The following is a 15,325-nucleotide window of genomic DNA, read 5'->3' as shown; positions in this document are numbered from 1 at the left end:
CAAGGGAAAGCAGACCCAAGCAAGACCCATGGGCAGAGACGTAAGGAGATGAGAAATACCAAAATGTGGGCCATCCACAGAGCCAGGGGACAGAGCTCAAAGAAAAGGGCTGGATTAGTTCCACTGCCCTCTGGCAGACCATGTAAGTAGACACATATTCCGGATGTGGATTTGCATTCTCCACGCATAATGCTTTTCCCAGCATGACGATCCATGGATTCATGAAATGCCTTATTCACCAGCATGATATTCTACATATTACTTTTAATCAAGAAACTCATTTCACAGCAAATGAAGTGAGGCAATGCGGCTATACCATGTAATTCACAGGTTTTACCACATCCCTCTCCACGCAGAAGCAGCTGGATAAAGAGAAGAGTGGAATGGTTATGGCGCCACATGGGAGACAATATCCTGAAAGGACAGGGTTGTGTCTTAAAGCTTGCAGTAAACGTTTGCATGAGTTGTCTCACCCATAACCAGGATTCGCGGGCCCAGGAATCAAGGAACAGAAGCGGGAGTGGTTCCTCTCACCAGGCCCCTCAACATGGACTTCTGGCAGCACGGAGGTCTTGGTTTTCAGGGGAATGCGTCTATCAGGGGACACAGCGATGTCTCCATTGGTTTGCAAATTGAGGCTCACCTGGCTATTTTGGGCTCTTGGGGACACTGAACAGACAAGCGAATAATGGGATTATTCTACTGACTGAGGAGAATTACCCAGGGGAAATGTGGGTGCTGCTACACAATAGGGGTAGGGAGGACCATGGCTGCAACCCAGAGAATCCTCTAGGGTCCCTCTTAGAAACAGCAAACATGGAATGGGGAGAACTGTAACAAATAGAGGTTGGACAATTAATCCAAACCCTTGAGGAATAAAGGTTAGGATCAGCCATGCCAAATAAAGACTCCTGACCAGTGGAGATCCTGGCTAAGGGGAAAGGAAATGCAGACTAGGTGGTGGAAAAGGAAGTTATAAAGGTAACTCAGCCTCACGACAGTGGCAGACTCCACCTCCTTGATTGCTGTGTGTACACACACACGCACACATAATTTTCTTCTTTCCTCATTATTTCATCAGGTTTTGTTGGAAGTTAACTTTACCCTTTAGTCTTTAGGTATCCTTCTGCTATTCTATATTCCATTCAGATGAGACTGTGTCTGGAGTGGAGTTACCACGGCCCGGAGATCCACACAAGGACTGTTGAGCCTGGCATTTCCTCAGTCTAGGGAGAGGTTAAGAACATCTCACCAGTTGTTGTATCTTGGGCAGAAACAGAGCTGCTTTTGTGACACTACTGCAGTTCAAGTATATGTAGAAGGGGGCATATAGACGCTGGGGGCATACAGAGTGGCTGAAGGGAGGACTGTCCCAGTTACTAAGCTCTTGTCTCTCAGCTTCACACTCACCATTTTTAACTCCGTTTTTGTGACACTGGGCACAGAACTCTGCAAACACTTCTGCTTGGCCAGCTGCCAGACCACTGGATTCTCCCCCACGGTGCACTGGAGGGAGGCTTCGCTGCTGGAGGAAGAAAAAGGGACGTGCTCCTTCCTGTTCCCATCAGCATTACTCCAGCCTCACATCCTCACCTCAGCACGCCCGCACAGCCGAGCAGAATCCAGGTGCCACTTCCACCCAGCTCAGAACCACCTTCGTTGTGCCCTCAGACACCAGCACCAGGTGAGCAGCATCCAGCCTCTGAGACAGCACCTCCCAGAGTCGCTACCTCTGATTTTTCAGTTTTCTTTTTGCCTCTTTAGTGGCTGAGTCAACAATTTTACTGTACTGTTAAAATAACTTGATTGCTTTCTGTCTCCTTTTTGGACCATGACTGATACGCACAGAAAGGAAATTTCTATCTATTGAAAACAGAGTCTCAGGACTGTATTGTTTAAATCCTTCACAAACAGCACCTGAGGCTCTGGACGAGTTTCATCCTCCCTTGGTGTTTCAAAAGGCACTGATCATTTGTACGTCCCGTATCCCATCTCTGGGCTAAGCCACTTAATCTAAATAAAACATTCCAAGCCCAGGCTTGCAGTGATTTCTTACTTCAAAATCTTAATTCTTTGAGCTTCCTTCCATTCCAATATCCCTTACCCTCAGTTGAGAAGAATTAAAATTAACAACTATATTTTGATATAAAATCGTAAATTGAGTTTTGACAATGATTAATAGCAATTAGAGAATATTCTTGTAATGCATTTACATCAGTGATACTGGCATTGTCTGGACTACCCCATATATATGTTCTGGAATGCATTTAAAATGAAGACCCATGCACTGAAGGGTAGAATTAGTAGCAGCAAACTCCCAGCATCCCCATTTCCCTTGCATTAAAGAGTCCACAGGCTGGTTCTTGCTGAGTTTCCATTTATTACTGCAGTAGACAATTGCTCTGAAAGTGCATCACTAAATCACTCTTGTCTCAGCCTCTGCTCCTCCACCGGCAAATACTCGGAAATTAATTCTTGGAGCACCGTGGACCACAAGCTTCTCTCTGGGTGGAAAACTACTGCCACTGCCAATGTCAAAGGGAACACACACGTGCACACACACACAAATAGAAGGATAAAATGAGAAGAGCACTGGAGAGGGGCAGGGGCCAATTTCTCATGGAAAATTCAGCAGAGGGGCCATGGGAAAACAGCTCGTCTGTGCAAAGTAGAAAGTGATTCCATCTCCCACAGCACTTCACGTTTGTTAGGTTGGCCCTGGTGCACCTTCTTCCCTTTTGTCTCTAGAACAGGTGACGTCATAACCATAACTGTGTCACAGCTCAGTGGAGCAGGGGTCCATGGAGTCAAAAAGAAATGAGCAGGCCTCTCAAGCTAGTCTGGAAGATGGGTGGTTTGGATAAACTGACTCGTCCATCTCCCCTTTAAGGCTGTCAGGCACAATATCGGGAGAGCTTGTGGGGGAAGACGCTGCCTAACAGAAACAACTCTTGTTCTAACCAGCAGAGGGTCAGCATATTTTTGATGGGAAAAATATAACTTTCCAATACTGCAGTGACAAAGAGCAGCTCTAGAAAACATAGGAGATTAAAAAATCGGAACAAATAAGACCAAAAAAAAGCAAAAACATGAATATGGACAATACACCTAAGCACTCGGCCTGACAAACCCCTCACTTATGAACACATTACATGCGCGTGCGCGCACGCGCGCACACACACACACACACACATATCAGGAAGAGGCCCAAAGGAGGGCAAATCCAAATGTCTGCTCTCTTTGGAATTTTCATGGCAAATCTTGAGTTTGGGCAAAATGAAGAGCTCGCTGGGGTCTGAGCACATCTCAGGAGGCAGCCTCTGCTCCCACTGGAGCCCACGATGCTCCTGGACTTGCCGGAGCCCTTCACAACTGTCTGGGCACTGGAACTCATTCTTCGTATTCCTGGAGTTTAAACCACTGTTAGATCTTCTGCTCCGCTCTAAGTTCCTCTGTAATGGAAGCACCTCTCTTCTGGCCCCTGTCCTCCCCCATTCTTGTAGGAAAAAGCATCCCAAGACAGTGGTGCTTATATGGTGTGTAGGAGTTGGAAAGAGGAAGAGAGTAATATAAACACAGTAAGGAAATGCCTGTCACTCTCTACGATTTCTCTGAGACCAGGTGGCTACAGCTCCCGATCTTCAAGGAGAGGTTTCAGGAGAGGCCTTAATTTAAGGTACTGCGATCTCTGCTCACGAGAGCCAAGTAAGACAGTGCTCCTTGGAGTTGCTGTAGGGCTCATACTCAGACTTGTTTCAACTCTGGGTGCCCTTTGGACCAGCCTGACTTCAGCCCTTCTGCAGTCAGATCACCCGGCTTCTCTGATGCGTGACTGGTCATTTTAAAGCGTGCCTGCAGGGGCCTGCGAGAGGTTTCTGTCTGGGCCTCCTGGACCAGCACACATTTCCTAACATATATACCCAGTGATGAGGACTAAAGGCAGCTTCTCCAACCACTGCAGACAGGCACAGTCATGCAAAGAAAGCCATCCATCACAGTCACCTTTTCTACAGATGTCCCAGTTTCAGGATCATAGAATTTACCATATTAAGTGTTAATACCTGGCAACAACCAGCTCTTGCTTCCCTTCCTTACTGAGGGGCACGCAAGAACCCACAGAAACAGGCTGGACACGCAGGCCCTACTCATCTGGGAAAATGGTTTCAGACACTGCCCTCAGCTCCAAATCCTGCACTTGGAACCTCTATTATAATCTAGCCCCTAACCAAACTGGATTCTGCTTCAGTTTAGTTTACCGAGGCATCCCTTCTAAGCCACCTCAGGGAAACCAGTGCGGCCCACTGGATTAAAATAAAATTCTAAGTGCAGCAGTGCCTAAGAAGGAAAGAGTCCCACAGGAAGCAAGACTGCAGGGCATAAGGCAGGAGACTATACAAAATCAGTAACACAGTTTCAGAAAGTGGTGGGCCTGGGGAAGAGGGGAGAGAAATAAACAAAAGGTCCCAATAATTTAATGGCAGAGCTAGAAGAGAGCATTTATAGCTATTCCGGGACTCGCCAACAAAAAGCTTTTCCTGGATGCACATTCATAATACTGATAACTCAGTTGACAGCTCTGGCTGGTACACGTGGTCACAATGCCTTTCGTACAGCAGAGAAGGGCACACAGAATGCCCGAGAGGCATCTGGACAGCACACAGCAAAACAAAAGGCTGAACTCCCCCAACAGAATCCCATTAAAAAAAAGTATGTCTATCACAAAGTCACGTTTTCCGTTTTTCCGCTTTATAAAGTCAGCGATGCTGGAGGGTGTCTAGCGGAATCCGTCCTCCAGGAATGAGTGCAAAAGGGGAGCACAGGGCTCAGGGACGTCCCTTCAGTGAGCAGATGGAAGGACCAGCTGGAGACCTCCCATCCGTTTTGGACAAACACACACATACAGAAAAGGATTATTGCCAGCTTGTGTACTTTCACAATGTGATTTTTGTATTTCGAAAGCTTGAATTGTCCCTGAAAGAAAAAATGGGAGAAAATAGAGCATTCAGTACACAGATCATCTATGGGCAACCACACACATACAAGGACACACCCCAGGAGCCTCCTTCCTTGCTAATCTAATGCCAACACAGCAAACCGCCTCCCAAGTCCCTTCAAACACTTCCACTCAACTGTCTGCAACAGCCAAAGATTAGCAATAACCCAAATGCGTATCAATAGGGGACTGGTTAATATTAATGTTATGGCACATTCAACAATGGGACACTGTACAGCTTGAAAAAAACAAGACAAGGAAACTCTCTACTAATATGGAAAGATCTCCAAGAGAAATTGATAAGCTAAGGTGCAGAAGTGTGTGTGTACGTAGCATGTACATAGTACGTATAGTTTGTACATAGTGTGTGTAAGTCGGGGGTGGGGGAAGTAAGTTCCTATTTGCTTGTATATACACAAAGAAACTCTGGAAGGCTACACAAGAAACCAACAATAGTGTTACCTGGGGCAGCGGTTTGGGAAGGGGGCACAGAAGAAATTGGGCAGATGAAGTTAGAGTGGGAGGGAGACCTCTCTGTTTCTTACACACACATATACTTAAAAAAAAAACTGAACCATGTGGTTGTATTATGTATTGGAAAAAAAAAAAAAAAACCAACCAACCAACCAACAACTCTTGATTCAAAACTTACAACTGCTTACAAAATGATATTCCAAGAGGTGAAACTTGGGTACCCTTTCACTTTAGAAACTTAGCTGTAATTCCTGAAATGGAAGAGTGCGTGTGCGTGTGTGTGTGTGTGTCTAACAGATCCTAAGATGTGTCCTCATAGTTGCTTTCTATTGGATATGGGCAGGCTCGGCCACCCACAAGTAACTTTTCCTGCTCCACGCTAGAAATCCAACAACACCTTGGCAGGTCACACTACCACTTGAATCCCAAAATTTCAGGGCTGGCAGGTGGTTTAAAGGTTACCTCATCTACTGCTCTGGCCCAGAGCTTCAGACTTAAATTTGTCTGAAATTTTGAAACAGAAACTCTCATTAACATGATTTTTGAGTCATTATTTCCTTTTCATTTTAATGAGATATTTTAGAAGCGTTGCCTTTAACTGAACTATCTTAAAATTGCTACAATTGATAAGGCATGTGGCAATTGGTCCAGAGTAAATAAATACTGAGGAAGAATATGCTCAGCCCAGCCAAACAGCAGTTTCCTCCTGCTGTTGGCTAACAGATTCTCCTCCATGATGGTGGCAGGCTGACAGTAACTAATAGCCCTTCTACACAAAGAGAATGACTGCAGACACGTAACTGAAAGGGACTCTAGAGCTGGTGTAGGTGAACTCTGGCTAGGAAGAAACTGGTGCTATCTCAAAAGCCCACTGGCATTTTGATAACTGACATGCACCACCATGTAGCTCATTTATCAATGGCTAATGAGCATGTCAATGATTTCTGTCTAAGGAGTTGAAGCCTGAACACCAAGAGAACTTAATGGGGGTGATCATCTTTGTAAAAGGCCTTTCAAAAGGACAGACCCACTGAGGTGCCACAGGTGGCCAGCAAAGGAAGATAAGGAACGTATCTGATCATGAGACAGAGAAAAGCAGCCATAACTGACGTGTGTGTGCTGCTTCTGCGTCCCCTTAAGGACGATGTGCTGTAGTGCTGAGTCTGCATGACAGAGGACACCTCTAACAAAGAAGTGACTAGCAAGGAATAGTTTGCTCTGTTCCATTTCTTCCCTTTTGATGCCATCTCTATCCCCACAGAACAACTGGACCACAAACGTCAGTCAGCAGGGAGAAGTAAGACGAGTGAACGGAAAGGCGAGGGTGAGAGAAGGTAGAATGGGAGAACTTGCTGACTAGGGGAGCAACACCTATCTTGGAATAAGAGAGATGGCAGGCAAGTATCCGGACCCAGTCCTCTCAGCCGCTTAGTGATGTAAAGAGAATTTTCAGGTTAAGTCATCACCATAAGCAGGTCATCTTATCTTTTGGAAGAATTCCTGCACTGTGCCGGGGTTGGGCCAGAGAGAAATTCTCTCTGTGGCAGGTAAACTGAAGAGTTCTATAACACTTTGCCACTCAGATATTTAATATTTATTCTAATTATTTCTATTGTCATAGATCTCTTCACAGTCAGAAAGCCTAAAAGGTCACAACTATTCCAAGGTCTATGTGTAAACTGGAAAAGAGGAGGGAAAAAGAAAGGAGCCAGGAGAATCCAGCCAAGTTTTTCCAGAGTTTGATCTCAAGGAAAACAAAGAGCAACGAGGGTGAGTGATGGGATCCTGATGGTGACAGGCTGAGCAGGCTGTGGCAGCTGGTGGCTTTGGTCCCGCCTTTCTAAAAAAAGTGGGTTGAGAACAGCTCGGTGCCAAATTTAGTCTGAGGAATGTGTTCACCTCAAACCAGCTGGGAACTAATCCTCAGTTATATCCCTCACTCCAGGCTGCAGTGTAGAGGGATTAGGACACAGGGAAAGGGAGAATGTGGACAGGATGTGGCAGAGGCGATTTCCGTCTTTTTTGAAAAAGATGGGCTTCTGTTCTTTTAAAAGTAAACTAAAGTTTAGAAAAGCCAGAGTGAGTTCCTGAAAGCCAGCCCCTCCAGCCAGTCAGCAATGCTGTGACAGTGCGTGAGTTCTCAGGAAGGGCTTGTTTGTTTGTTTTTGTTTTTTCAATGATGTGACAGATCTTTGAGAAGGAAATAAGGACATTTTTACATCCTCATCTGCAAATTTATGTAAATATGCAACTGGGACTGAGCCTAGTGTATTGATTTAAAAGGGCTTTTCAGACATCAATATTTCTACCATATCTTAATTTATTCCAGAGGATTTTTGCACTCCGGGGCACAGGACACGGAGTCGAAAGACCCACAATGCTGGAGGAAGTCAAAAGGACTTCCTCTACTGGATGACCCTTCGTCTTGATAAAGGGCCTCAGAAACACCAGAGCCCCATACAAAGTGGCTTCCAACTTCACATTCCCAGGCATCTTGGGGAAACTGCTACCCAAATACTCTGAAACAGCTTTCTAATCTGCTCTGCCTCAAAATGATTGCCTTTATGTACTTGTAGAGAAATGGACAAGTTCAAACTCTGGACAAGCTAAGGCAGAGGTCAGCTCCTGAGGGTGGACACGAGAAGAGCAGGTGGTCGGTTCCTCCCGCTCTTGCGGTAACCTGCCACTGTGCTGGTGCCCAGCAGGGGCACCCAAGTGATTCTGGGTCAAGGGAAAGCTGCAAGCCACTGAGGAGCCCTCCCCGAGTCTCTGCTCTGAAAGGGGCTCCGAGGGTGCACTCACAAATCGGCTGACAGACTTAAGTACACATGGTCTTGAGGGTAACATGCTCTGGCTATCAGCTGGCCACCCCAGGCCAGCTCTAGCTTCCTCCTCTCTTCCTCCCTGCATATTACATAAAACTGCAAACTCTTCCTAGGTTCAGTGGGGCAAATTTCAACCTCTAATCTCCCACTCAGCGACCAGGTCATCTTCATTCCCCAACAAAACAGACCACTGCTCTGTGCATGCCAGCCCAGACATATAAGGAACCAGAATCTACCCCCAACAGCTGGCTGGGACTTCTACTGAAGCCATGGTTAAAAGGGCAATACTTATTTGTAATGGAAATCAAATGAAATAGTCCTAAGATATTCACAGCCACATATAATGGCATAAAATATCAGATAAACTGAGTAAAAGTGTGGTTCAAGAATTATTATTTAAATAGCAGTTTTTCTTTCTTCATGGATCATGATCTAGGTGGAAGGGGGAAAAGAAAAGGGAGAGAGGATGAGAGGGCTGAAGTGTTGGGGCCTCTAAAACAGCAGCTCACACACGAGCCAGGTGTATGCATCTTCTAGAACACCTCTTTCACGGTTAAATCAACAGAGATCAAATACGAAGTTCTTTTCAAGTCTGTTAAGACAATGAAGTGAGTTGATGTTTTTTGTTGTTCAGACTCTAATACTTCTCTTAGACTTCCAAGTCTGGGCTTCAAGGAGAACCTCGAAACCATGAAGTGCTCCCTTCATCTGCCAGATAAATACAGTGTGGGGGGGCAACAAAAAGAACAAAGACTATAAAATGGCAATTATGCAAATCTACAACATTCAAAACAATTAAAAGATATTTTTCCTGGGGGATTTAGTGTTAGCTAAGGGGAGAGGGAATAATTTTAAGTTTTCTTCCATTCTGACTATTCCAATTTCATCTTAAAGCCTTTTTTCCCCCATAGAACCTAAGATGCTATTGATTTTTAAAGGTACCATCATTGTATGTACTTTAAGAATTAAACACTGCCAATTAAACTATGACACCAACCTTTCTCATCACAGTCACTGTAAGCATCCTGATTTGAGGGATATTAAAAGCAAAAAAAAAGGGATCTTAGAAATAATTAAATATGGTAATGTTATTAAAATAATTCCATTATAGCACCAGGCCTCTGGAAATTTAACTTATTAATTTATTTCTAGTATCTGCTATTTCTCAGCCTGCAAATCAATGGATCCAATATTAGAGCCGAGGCCTGTTTTCCACCCTCCTTGTTATACTAGCAGCCATCTCAGAATTCTATGGTGACTATATTTCAAAGAAACCTTTTAAATTGCAATTTTAAAAATCTAGTATTGTCATCTAAAAATTGAACTTAGAATAAAAGAATTAAACTATTAAAAAAATATATAAGTGGCATGCTCCGTATGGGCAGGGATGCGGGGACTGTTTATCCCCCAATTCTATGGGCTCCACAGAGTGCTCAGACCCCTGGCCACCTGCTTCTGTCCCTCACAGTGTCATCCTCTCTTCTGGCCATCTAGGGATGCAGGTCTCCTTTTCTTGAAAAAGCCTTACCTCCTTCCTGGGAAGGGGCGTTCTGAAGGAGCTACTTCAGCTGACATGTTCTGTTCCAGTTTTAGAAATTCTCTATTTCTTAGGGAGGGTAGGGGGGAATTAATGTTCAGGAATATGCTCGCACGTCAGGTACATGCAGATCACATCCTTTCATCTACCCTTCTCATCCAGAATATTACCCAACTCTCTCTGCTAAACAGACAGGGACTGGGCACTCTCTTAACTGAAATACAAATGTTCTTAAAGTGAAGGCTTCAGTGAATTCAGCCTTCGGGATCCCAGGGCCTCTCCCTGCCAGGAAACACGTGACGGTCTAGTTACAGTCCAACCTGGAGCTACGCCTCCCAAGCAGCCCTGACGTCCACCCCCGGTTCAACTTCACTGCTGCAACCACCACAGGAACTCACAACTGACAACCAGCAGCAGCACACCAGAGACATACCCCTCACCTCACCCATACCAGGGCCTGTGTAACTGCCCGGTCAGTCACAGAACACTGCCAGATGGCTGAAAAATGGCCACGTCTGGGCAAAAGAAAAAAGATTTGTGGGACATTTATAATCACGAGATGCTGGTATCAGGAGAGATCTGAGACATGTTAGCCCAGGGAACCTCATTTTCCAAAGGAGAAAACAGAGGTACCTTGAAGTAAAGCAATGTGCCCGGGGTGCACCAGGAGACAGGTGACCCAGGGAGGACGGTAACCCAGCGGTTCTGGACTCAGTGTTTTTCTCTGAGACCGTGATAATCAGTCAAAGAGGAGAGGCCAGAGCAGGCCCAATGTTGGCAGAGGCAAGGCTATGGGTCGACGGGGAGAGGGCGTCCCTTTGGGAAGGGGGGTCCTATGGCTGAGAGGTATGTTGCAAGGTTACGGAGAAGATAGACAAGGCCCTACCCTGAGTGTGAGAGACAGAGGGGGAGCGTCCGATCAGCGGCCGCTGCTGTTCACCAGGCCATGAAACTCCTCCCAGGCCCTGGCAAACCAGAGACAAAAAACACAATAGCACATTCAGATCAAAAGCTTTTTTTAACAAGGAGAGCAGACACAATAACCCCACACCCCATCTCAGACACCCTCCAGGTCAAGCGGAGCCCACTGACACCCAGCACGACAGCAGGGAGGTCTCCCACCTAGACTCTCCTCAGCTCAGCAGTTGGGGCCAGCACCTTTTAGGGGCAGGCGGCACTTCTGGCTCGCTCCACTGGCGGTCTGGCCCTCACTATTCCCTCCAGGACTTGCCAAGTCCTTCTATCCACTCCTTCAACAAGTCTACCAGGGACGGGAATGAGGTGCGAGCCAAGCTCAACCATCACTGGAGACACCTCCAATTAACTGGAGCTAAGGGCAGCAGCGCTTTCTGCCTCGGGGACGTGAGTCCTGCTGGTAGAAACTATCTTTCTTCATGAGGCCTCGCCCTGAGGGCAAAGGCAGGTACCCAACAGCATCATGACGTCCAGACAGGCAGTGGGGAAACTACACCACTTGCACTGCTTTCGCATTTCTTACCTTCTGACCCTTCTAACTCAGACTCCAAATTTGTACTGGGCTCCCTCTGTTCTGAAAATATCCATGTAACTATTATCTTAAAATTTAAGCTGTGTAGATCACAGCTGTTCAAGATTTCCAGGGAACAATGCTCATTACAACTTTCATGTTGATTAACTCAATTTAGAAATTGGGATTAGGAAGGGATAAGAAATGTGACTGAGGGGTACAGTCTCTCGGGGTGGTGCTCTACGAGGAACAGGCCCTTGGTGACCACTGGCCAAACACCAGAAGGAGAAGAGCAGATCCCCCACACCCCTGGAACCTCTAACCCACCTCCAGTTTTCTCAGAGGGGCTGATCTCCTACCTTTTTGCCTTTTTCAGCCCCATTAGGGACAAGGTATCTGGTAAGTTCTCTGGGAATTATATATAAAATGGGTAATTTGGTGCTTCTAAATCTAAAATTCCTTATTACCAGTTATTCCATTCTCAGTTTAAAGGGATGACACTACCCAGGGTGACAACATATTGCGCCACTCACTACAAGTTTAACATATGGCCACTGAAATACACTTCATTACCAGGCCTTCTACAGCTAGCTTTTCTTCTTCTTTTACATAGAGAGGGATTAAATACGGACCTGACACAACAAATCCATTCTTCCAGGCAATGTTTATACCAGTTTCACTAGTATTTCACTCTTTTAAACAGCAGCATTTCTAAGTTAATGATCTACCTCTGAGAATAGGAGGTTGATTTGCAGTTAATGGTTTCTTCAGAGAGGATTACCAACCCTACTAATAGATGCTAAGTGAATTGAAGCAAAATGTTAAGACCGCCAAACCAGCGTGCCAGTCTTTGTCAATTCAAACTCAATTTCCACAGCAACACATCTGTTCCACAGCCCTTTCTGGAGAGATGGTAATGCGATGAACTTTGTGAGTCCACGAGCGACTTCAGAGGCCATTTCACTCTTCGCTTCAAATGAAGACAAGGGCAAAGCAAAATCCAATGCTTGGGCAACGACCCAGGAGACCCCTCTCTCATTCTAACAGTAGATTTAAACTCTATTTTAAGCAACTTGAGCGTCAACAAGAAAGTACATGGCTGTGTTGAAGCTTCATCTCATTTATTCTTTTGTTTCCAAAAAGGCCTACACTAGTCCAAACAGGGCAGTTCTGTGCCCAGAATCTGCAGAAATATGGATTTCAGAGTTCCCCGCTAATCCATTCCAGTATTAAACTGCCCTCTCATTTTCTTCAGAAGTATCTTCTTCATACGTTAAACCTCAACATGAAGAAGTTGGGTAAAGAAATCTCCTCACACGGATTCAGTGGAAATAAAACAGTTGGTCACAGCCACTGGTATAATCTCTTATTCTCGTGGGCCAATGCTTGGCTAAGAGGCAAATCAACCATCTAAAGCTAGGTGTGAATATTCTAGCTATTTTCCATCTGGCATCCCAGGCATATTAGGTAATATTAAAACTTGCTTTTATTAAAGGTAAAGAAAGAACAAGTAAAATGTTAAAAGTGTCATATGAATGGAATTTCTAAAAATAATAAAAATTATCCAGAGATGAAAATAGCCTACAGGGGATTCTGAAACAGATTCAAATGACAGAGTAACAAAGAGTCTTAAAGACCACTCTTGTCCTAGCTCACTTATCAGAAAGCAAATTCTGAGAGCAGAGCTCTCATACCCATGAAACTCTGTATTTGCCCCCACCCCTGTCCAAAGCCTGTTTCACAGCCCTGCACTCAGCCGGCCCTCAGGGCTCATGCACGAGCTCAGCTCCTGCTAGTCTGGGCTCTCTTTACTTTGAACATCAGTGTGGGAGAACATTTCAAAAGCCCAAAGCCAGACCAGCAATTATGCTGGTGACCCAGTGCCACCAGGCTATGATTTAGCCATGACAGAAGAGATGGCCGGTCCTTGCCTACAAAGTTCAATGTTTAAATAAAATGAAATATGGACGTGGTAAAGGAAGGTCCCCACAATTTGACCAGTATCTCCTCTAGAATAAAGAAAAGTTACCTACCCTCAACTTTCTCTGCAGAGGGGTCTGGTCAGTCTCCCCAAGACTGTGGCCCACTGAGTGAAGCTGGCCCTGTCTTCCCCTTGTCCATCCCAGGCCAGAGGCACAAACGGACTCAATGGGGCTCTTCCAAAGAGGAATTTCCTCACAAAAGACATTGCTGCTTCATATGGCTCTGTGCCCAAAGTTTTATCCTGGTGGTCCCATGATTCTGGGATGTAAGTCTGGCTGTGTTAATGAGATTTCTCCTCAAAATGGAGGACTCAGTGAGTCAACTGATGCTTGCAAGGACCCAAACCTATGAAACCTCAGCAACAACTGGCCTCATTAAAAGGAGCCAGGCACCTAAGCTGACACTCAATTTAACAAGTTTCCCATTTCTTGGTGGGCCCTGTTCACCCTTAAGGGTGAACTGCTGGCAGTAAACAAGGGTAGGAGGCAGCAGGCAGGCAGCCCCTCTGCAGCCAAGCAGCTCATCACGCATCGTGTGCAGCAGCCTTTGCCTCTCAGCTCACCCAGGAGTGCCGTAGGAAAGGCCACAAGCAGTGTGATCAGGGGAAGGCTGGAAAGACCAAACAGTTGAAAAGGACACTGGAAACTGGACTGAACGAGCAAGGTGGAGGCACACCTGACTGAGAAATCTAAGCCAATCCTAAAGACATTCCCCTCACCATTTCCAGCAGCCCTAATCTCCAGAGTACTTGGGGGAGAACCACTGCTGGCTCTTTCTTCCTTCATTTCCCTTGACTTCTCAAGTCTCTGCAGCCGTGCCTTGGCTCAAACAAAACCATACCTGTTGAAGACCCACAAAGAATAGAACAAAGCAGAACAGCTCTGACTTCTGTTCATATGTGGCAAGGATCAGAGGGGTCTCAAGGTCAGTTTGGTGCTTTCTGATCCACTCTTACTCTGGAAAGTGACATCAAGCTCATCCTCGGACCAGTTATATTAGCTAAAATTAAGGTCCATACATGTAACATAACAGTAGAAGGCAAGTGGGAAAGGGCTATAAAAGGTAACTGACAAATGCTGGAAACATAGAGAATAGGCATTTCCACATACCAAAGAATCTTCCATTTTCTAGGTACTTTAACCAATTTTAGTTATGCAATAAACAAAGAAGCAATGACACAAACACCTCCAGAATGTTAAGCCCAGGGTACCAGTCCTAATGTGTGTTCTGTGGGATCCCAGGCCACGTGAAGACTGGCAGTCAATCAGGATGGTACAGGTGCAGGATGTCACTGCCAAAATGGAACAGCCACTTTGGAAAACCCCACATTACACCCACAGTCACCTTCACAGATGCTATCATGGAACCTGACTTAGTGTCTACAAAAATCACTCATTTTTGATCTTGGTGGTAGCTCCTAAAATAACCTAAAGTAACATGAGGCTTACTGAAATTCTACATGCAGGTTAGGGGCCTGAGGGCCAAGCCTCAGCACGTACAAGCCAAGCCACAAAGCACAGAAGGGGCTGGTATGTGCTACGGTCAGATATCCTAAGGAGCAAACTCACGCAAGATGAAGACATTTCCCCACCCTAGTTCCTAATGTACAATAACCCTGAGGACTGGGAGAAAGGGAAGGGCTAACCTTGGGACCTGGCAAGCAGGGCTAGCTCAAAGAGGAAGATGACTTGGCTCTAAAGGGAAAGCAGAAGGGAGACGGCTGGCAAAGAGCTTGTGGCCTGGGCAGCTTTGGCACAGTGAGAAAACCCTGTTAACACAAAGCAAGGAAGCTCTAGACGTACAGCCACACACAGACGGAAGGAGGGCTTTAGCTCCAAGCAAGAGATTTCTTTGAAGTAAAGGCAAATGAAGTCAGCAAAGCAAAGGCCAAGGATCCCCCTTTCCAACCTTAACAGACTTTCAAGCTAAATTCTAAATCAGGAATCACTCTGTTCCGGTCATCAGCGTGACTAGATGGGAACTAAAATTCAAGTACCAGAAAATGGGGTCTCATTTTGAGAGCTAGA

At 45.6% G+C, this 15,325-nt stretch overlaps 1 protein-coding gene across 4 annotated transcripts in view; it reads right to left on the bottom strand.

The window, feature by feature from the left end:
• Positions 1 to 307: 307 nt before the first annotated feature.
• EIF4E2 (eukaryotic translation initiation factor 4E family member 2) overlaps positions 308 to 15,325 on the bottom strand; it is a 29,811-nt gene continuing 14,793 nt past the window's right edge. The window contains exons 7-8 of one of the 4 annotated variants that reach the window (XM_058533234.1): positions 1,411 to 1,525; positions 308 to 593 (exon numbers count right to left, since the gene is read on the bottom strand). In XM_058533234.1, the coding sequence (XP_058389217.1) occupies positions 543 to 593; positions 1,411 to 1,525 (166 nt within the window). In that variant the 3' untranslated portion in view covers positions 308 to 542. Of the gene's footprint in view, positions 594 to 624; positions 670 to 1,410; positions 1,526 to 2,360; positions 4,972 to 10,715; positions 10,795 to 15,325 lie in introns of those variants that run through there. The other 3 variants (XM_058533230.1, XM_058533232.1, XM_058533233.1) reach the window with 3 other exon arrangements.

This window comes from Diceros bicornis, chromosome 37 (assembly GCF_020826845.1).
Source record: "Diceros bicornis minor isolate mBicDic1 chromosome 37, mDicBic1.mat.cur, whole genome shotgun sequence".
In the NCBI taxonomy this organism is placed as follows: domain Eukaryota; kingdom Metazoa; phylum Chordata; class Mammalia; order Perissodactyla; family Rhinocerotidae; genus Diceros; species Diceros bicornis.
This window is presented reverse-complemented; position numbering and strand designations above follow the sequence as displayed.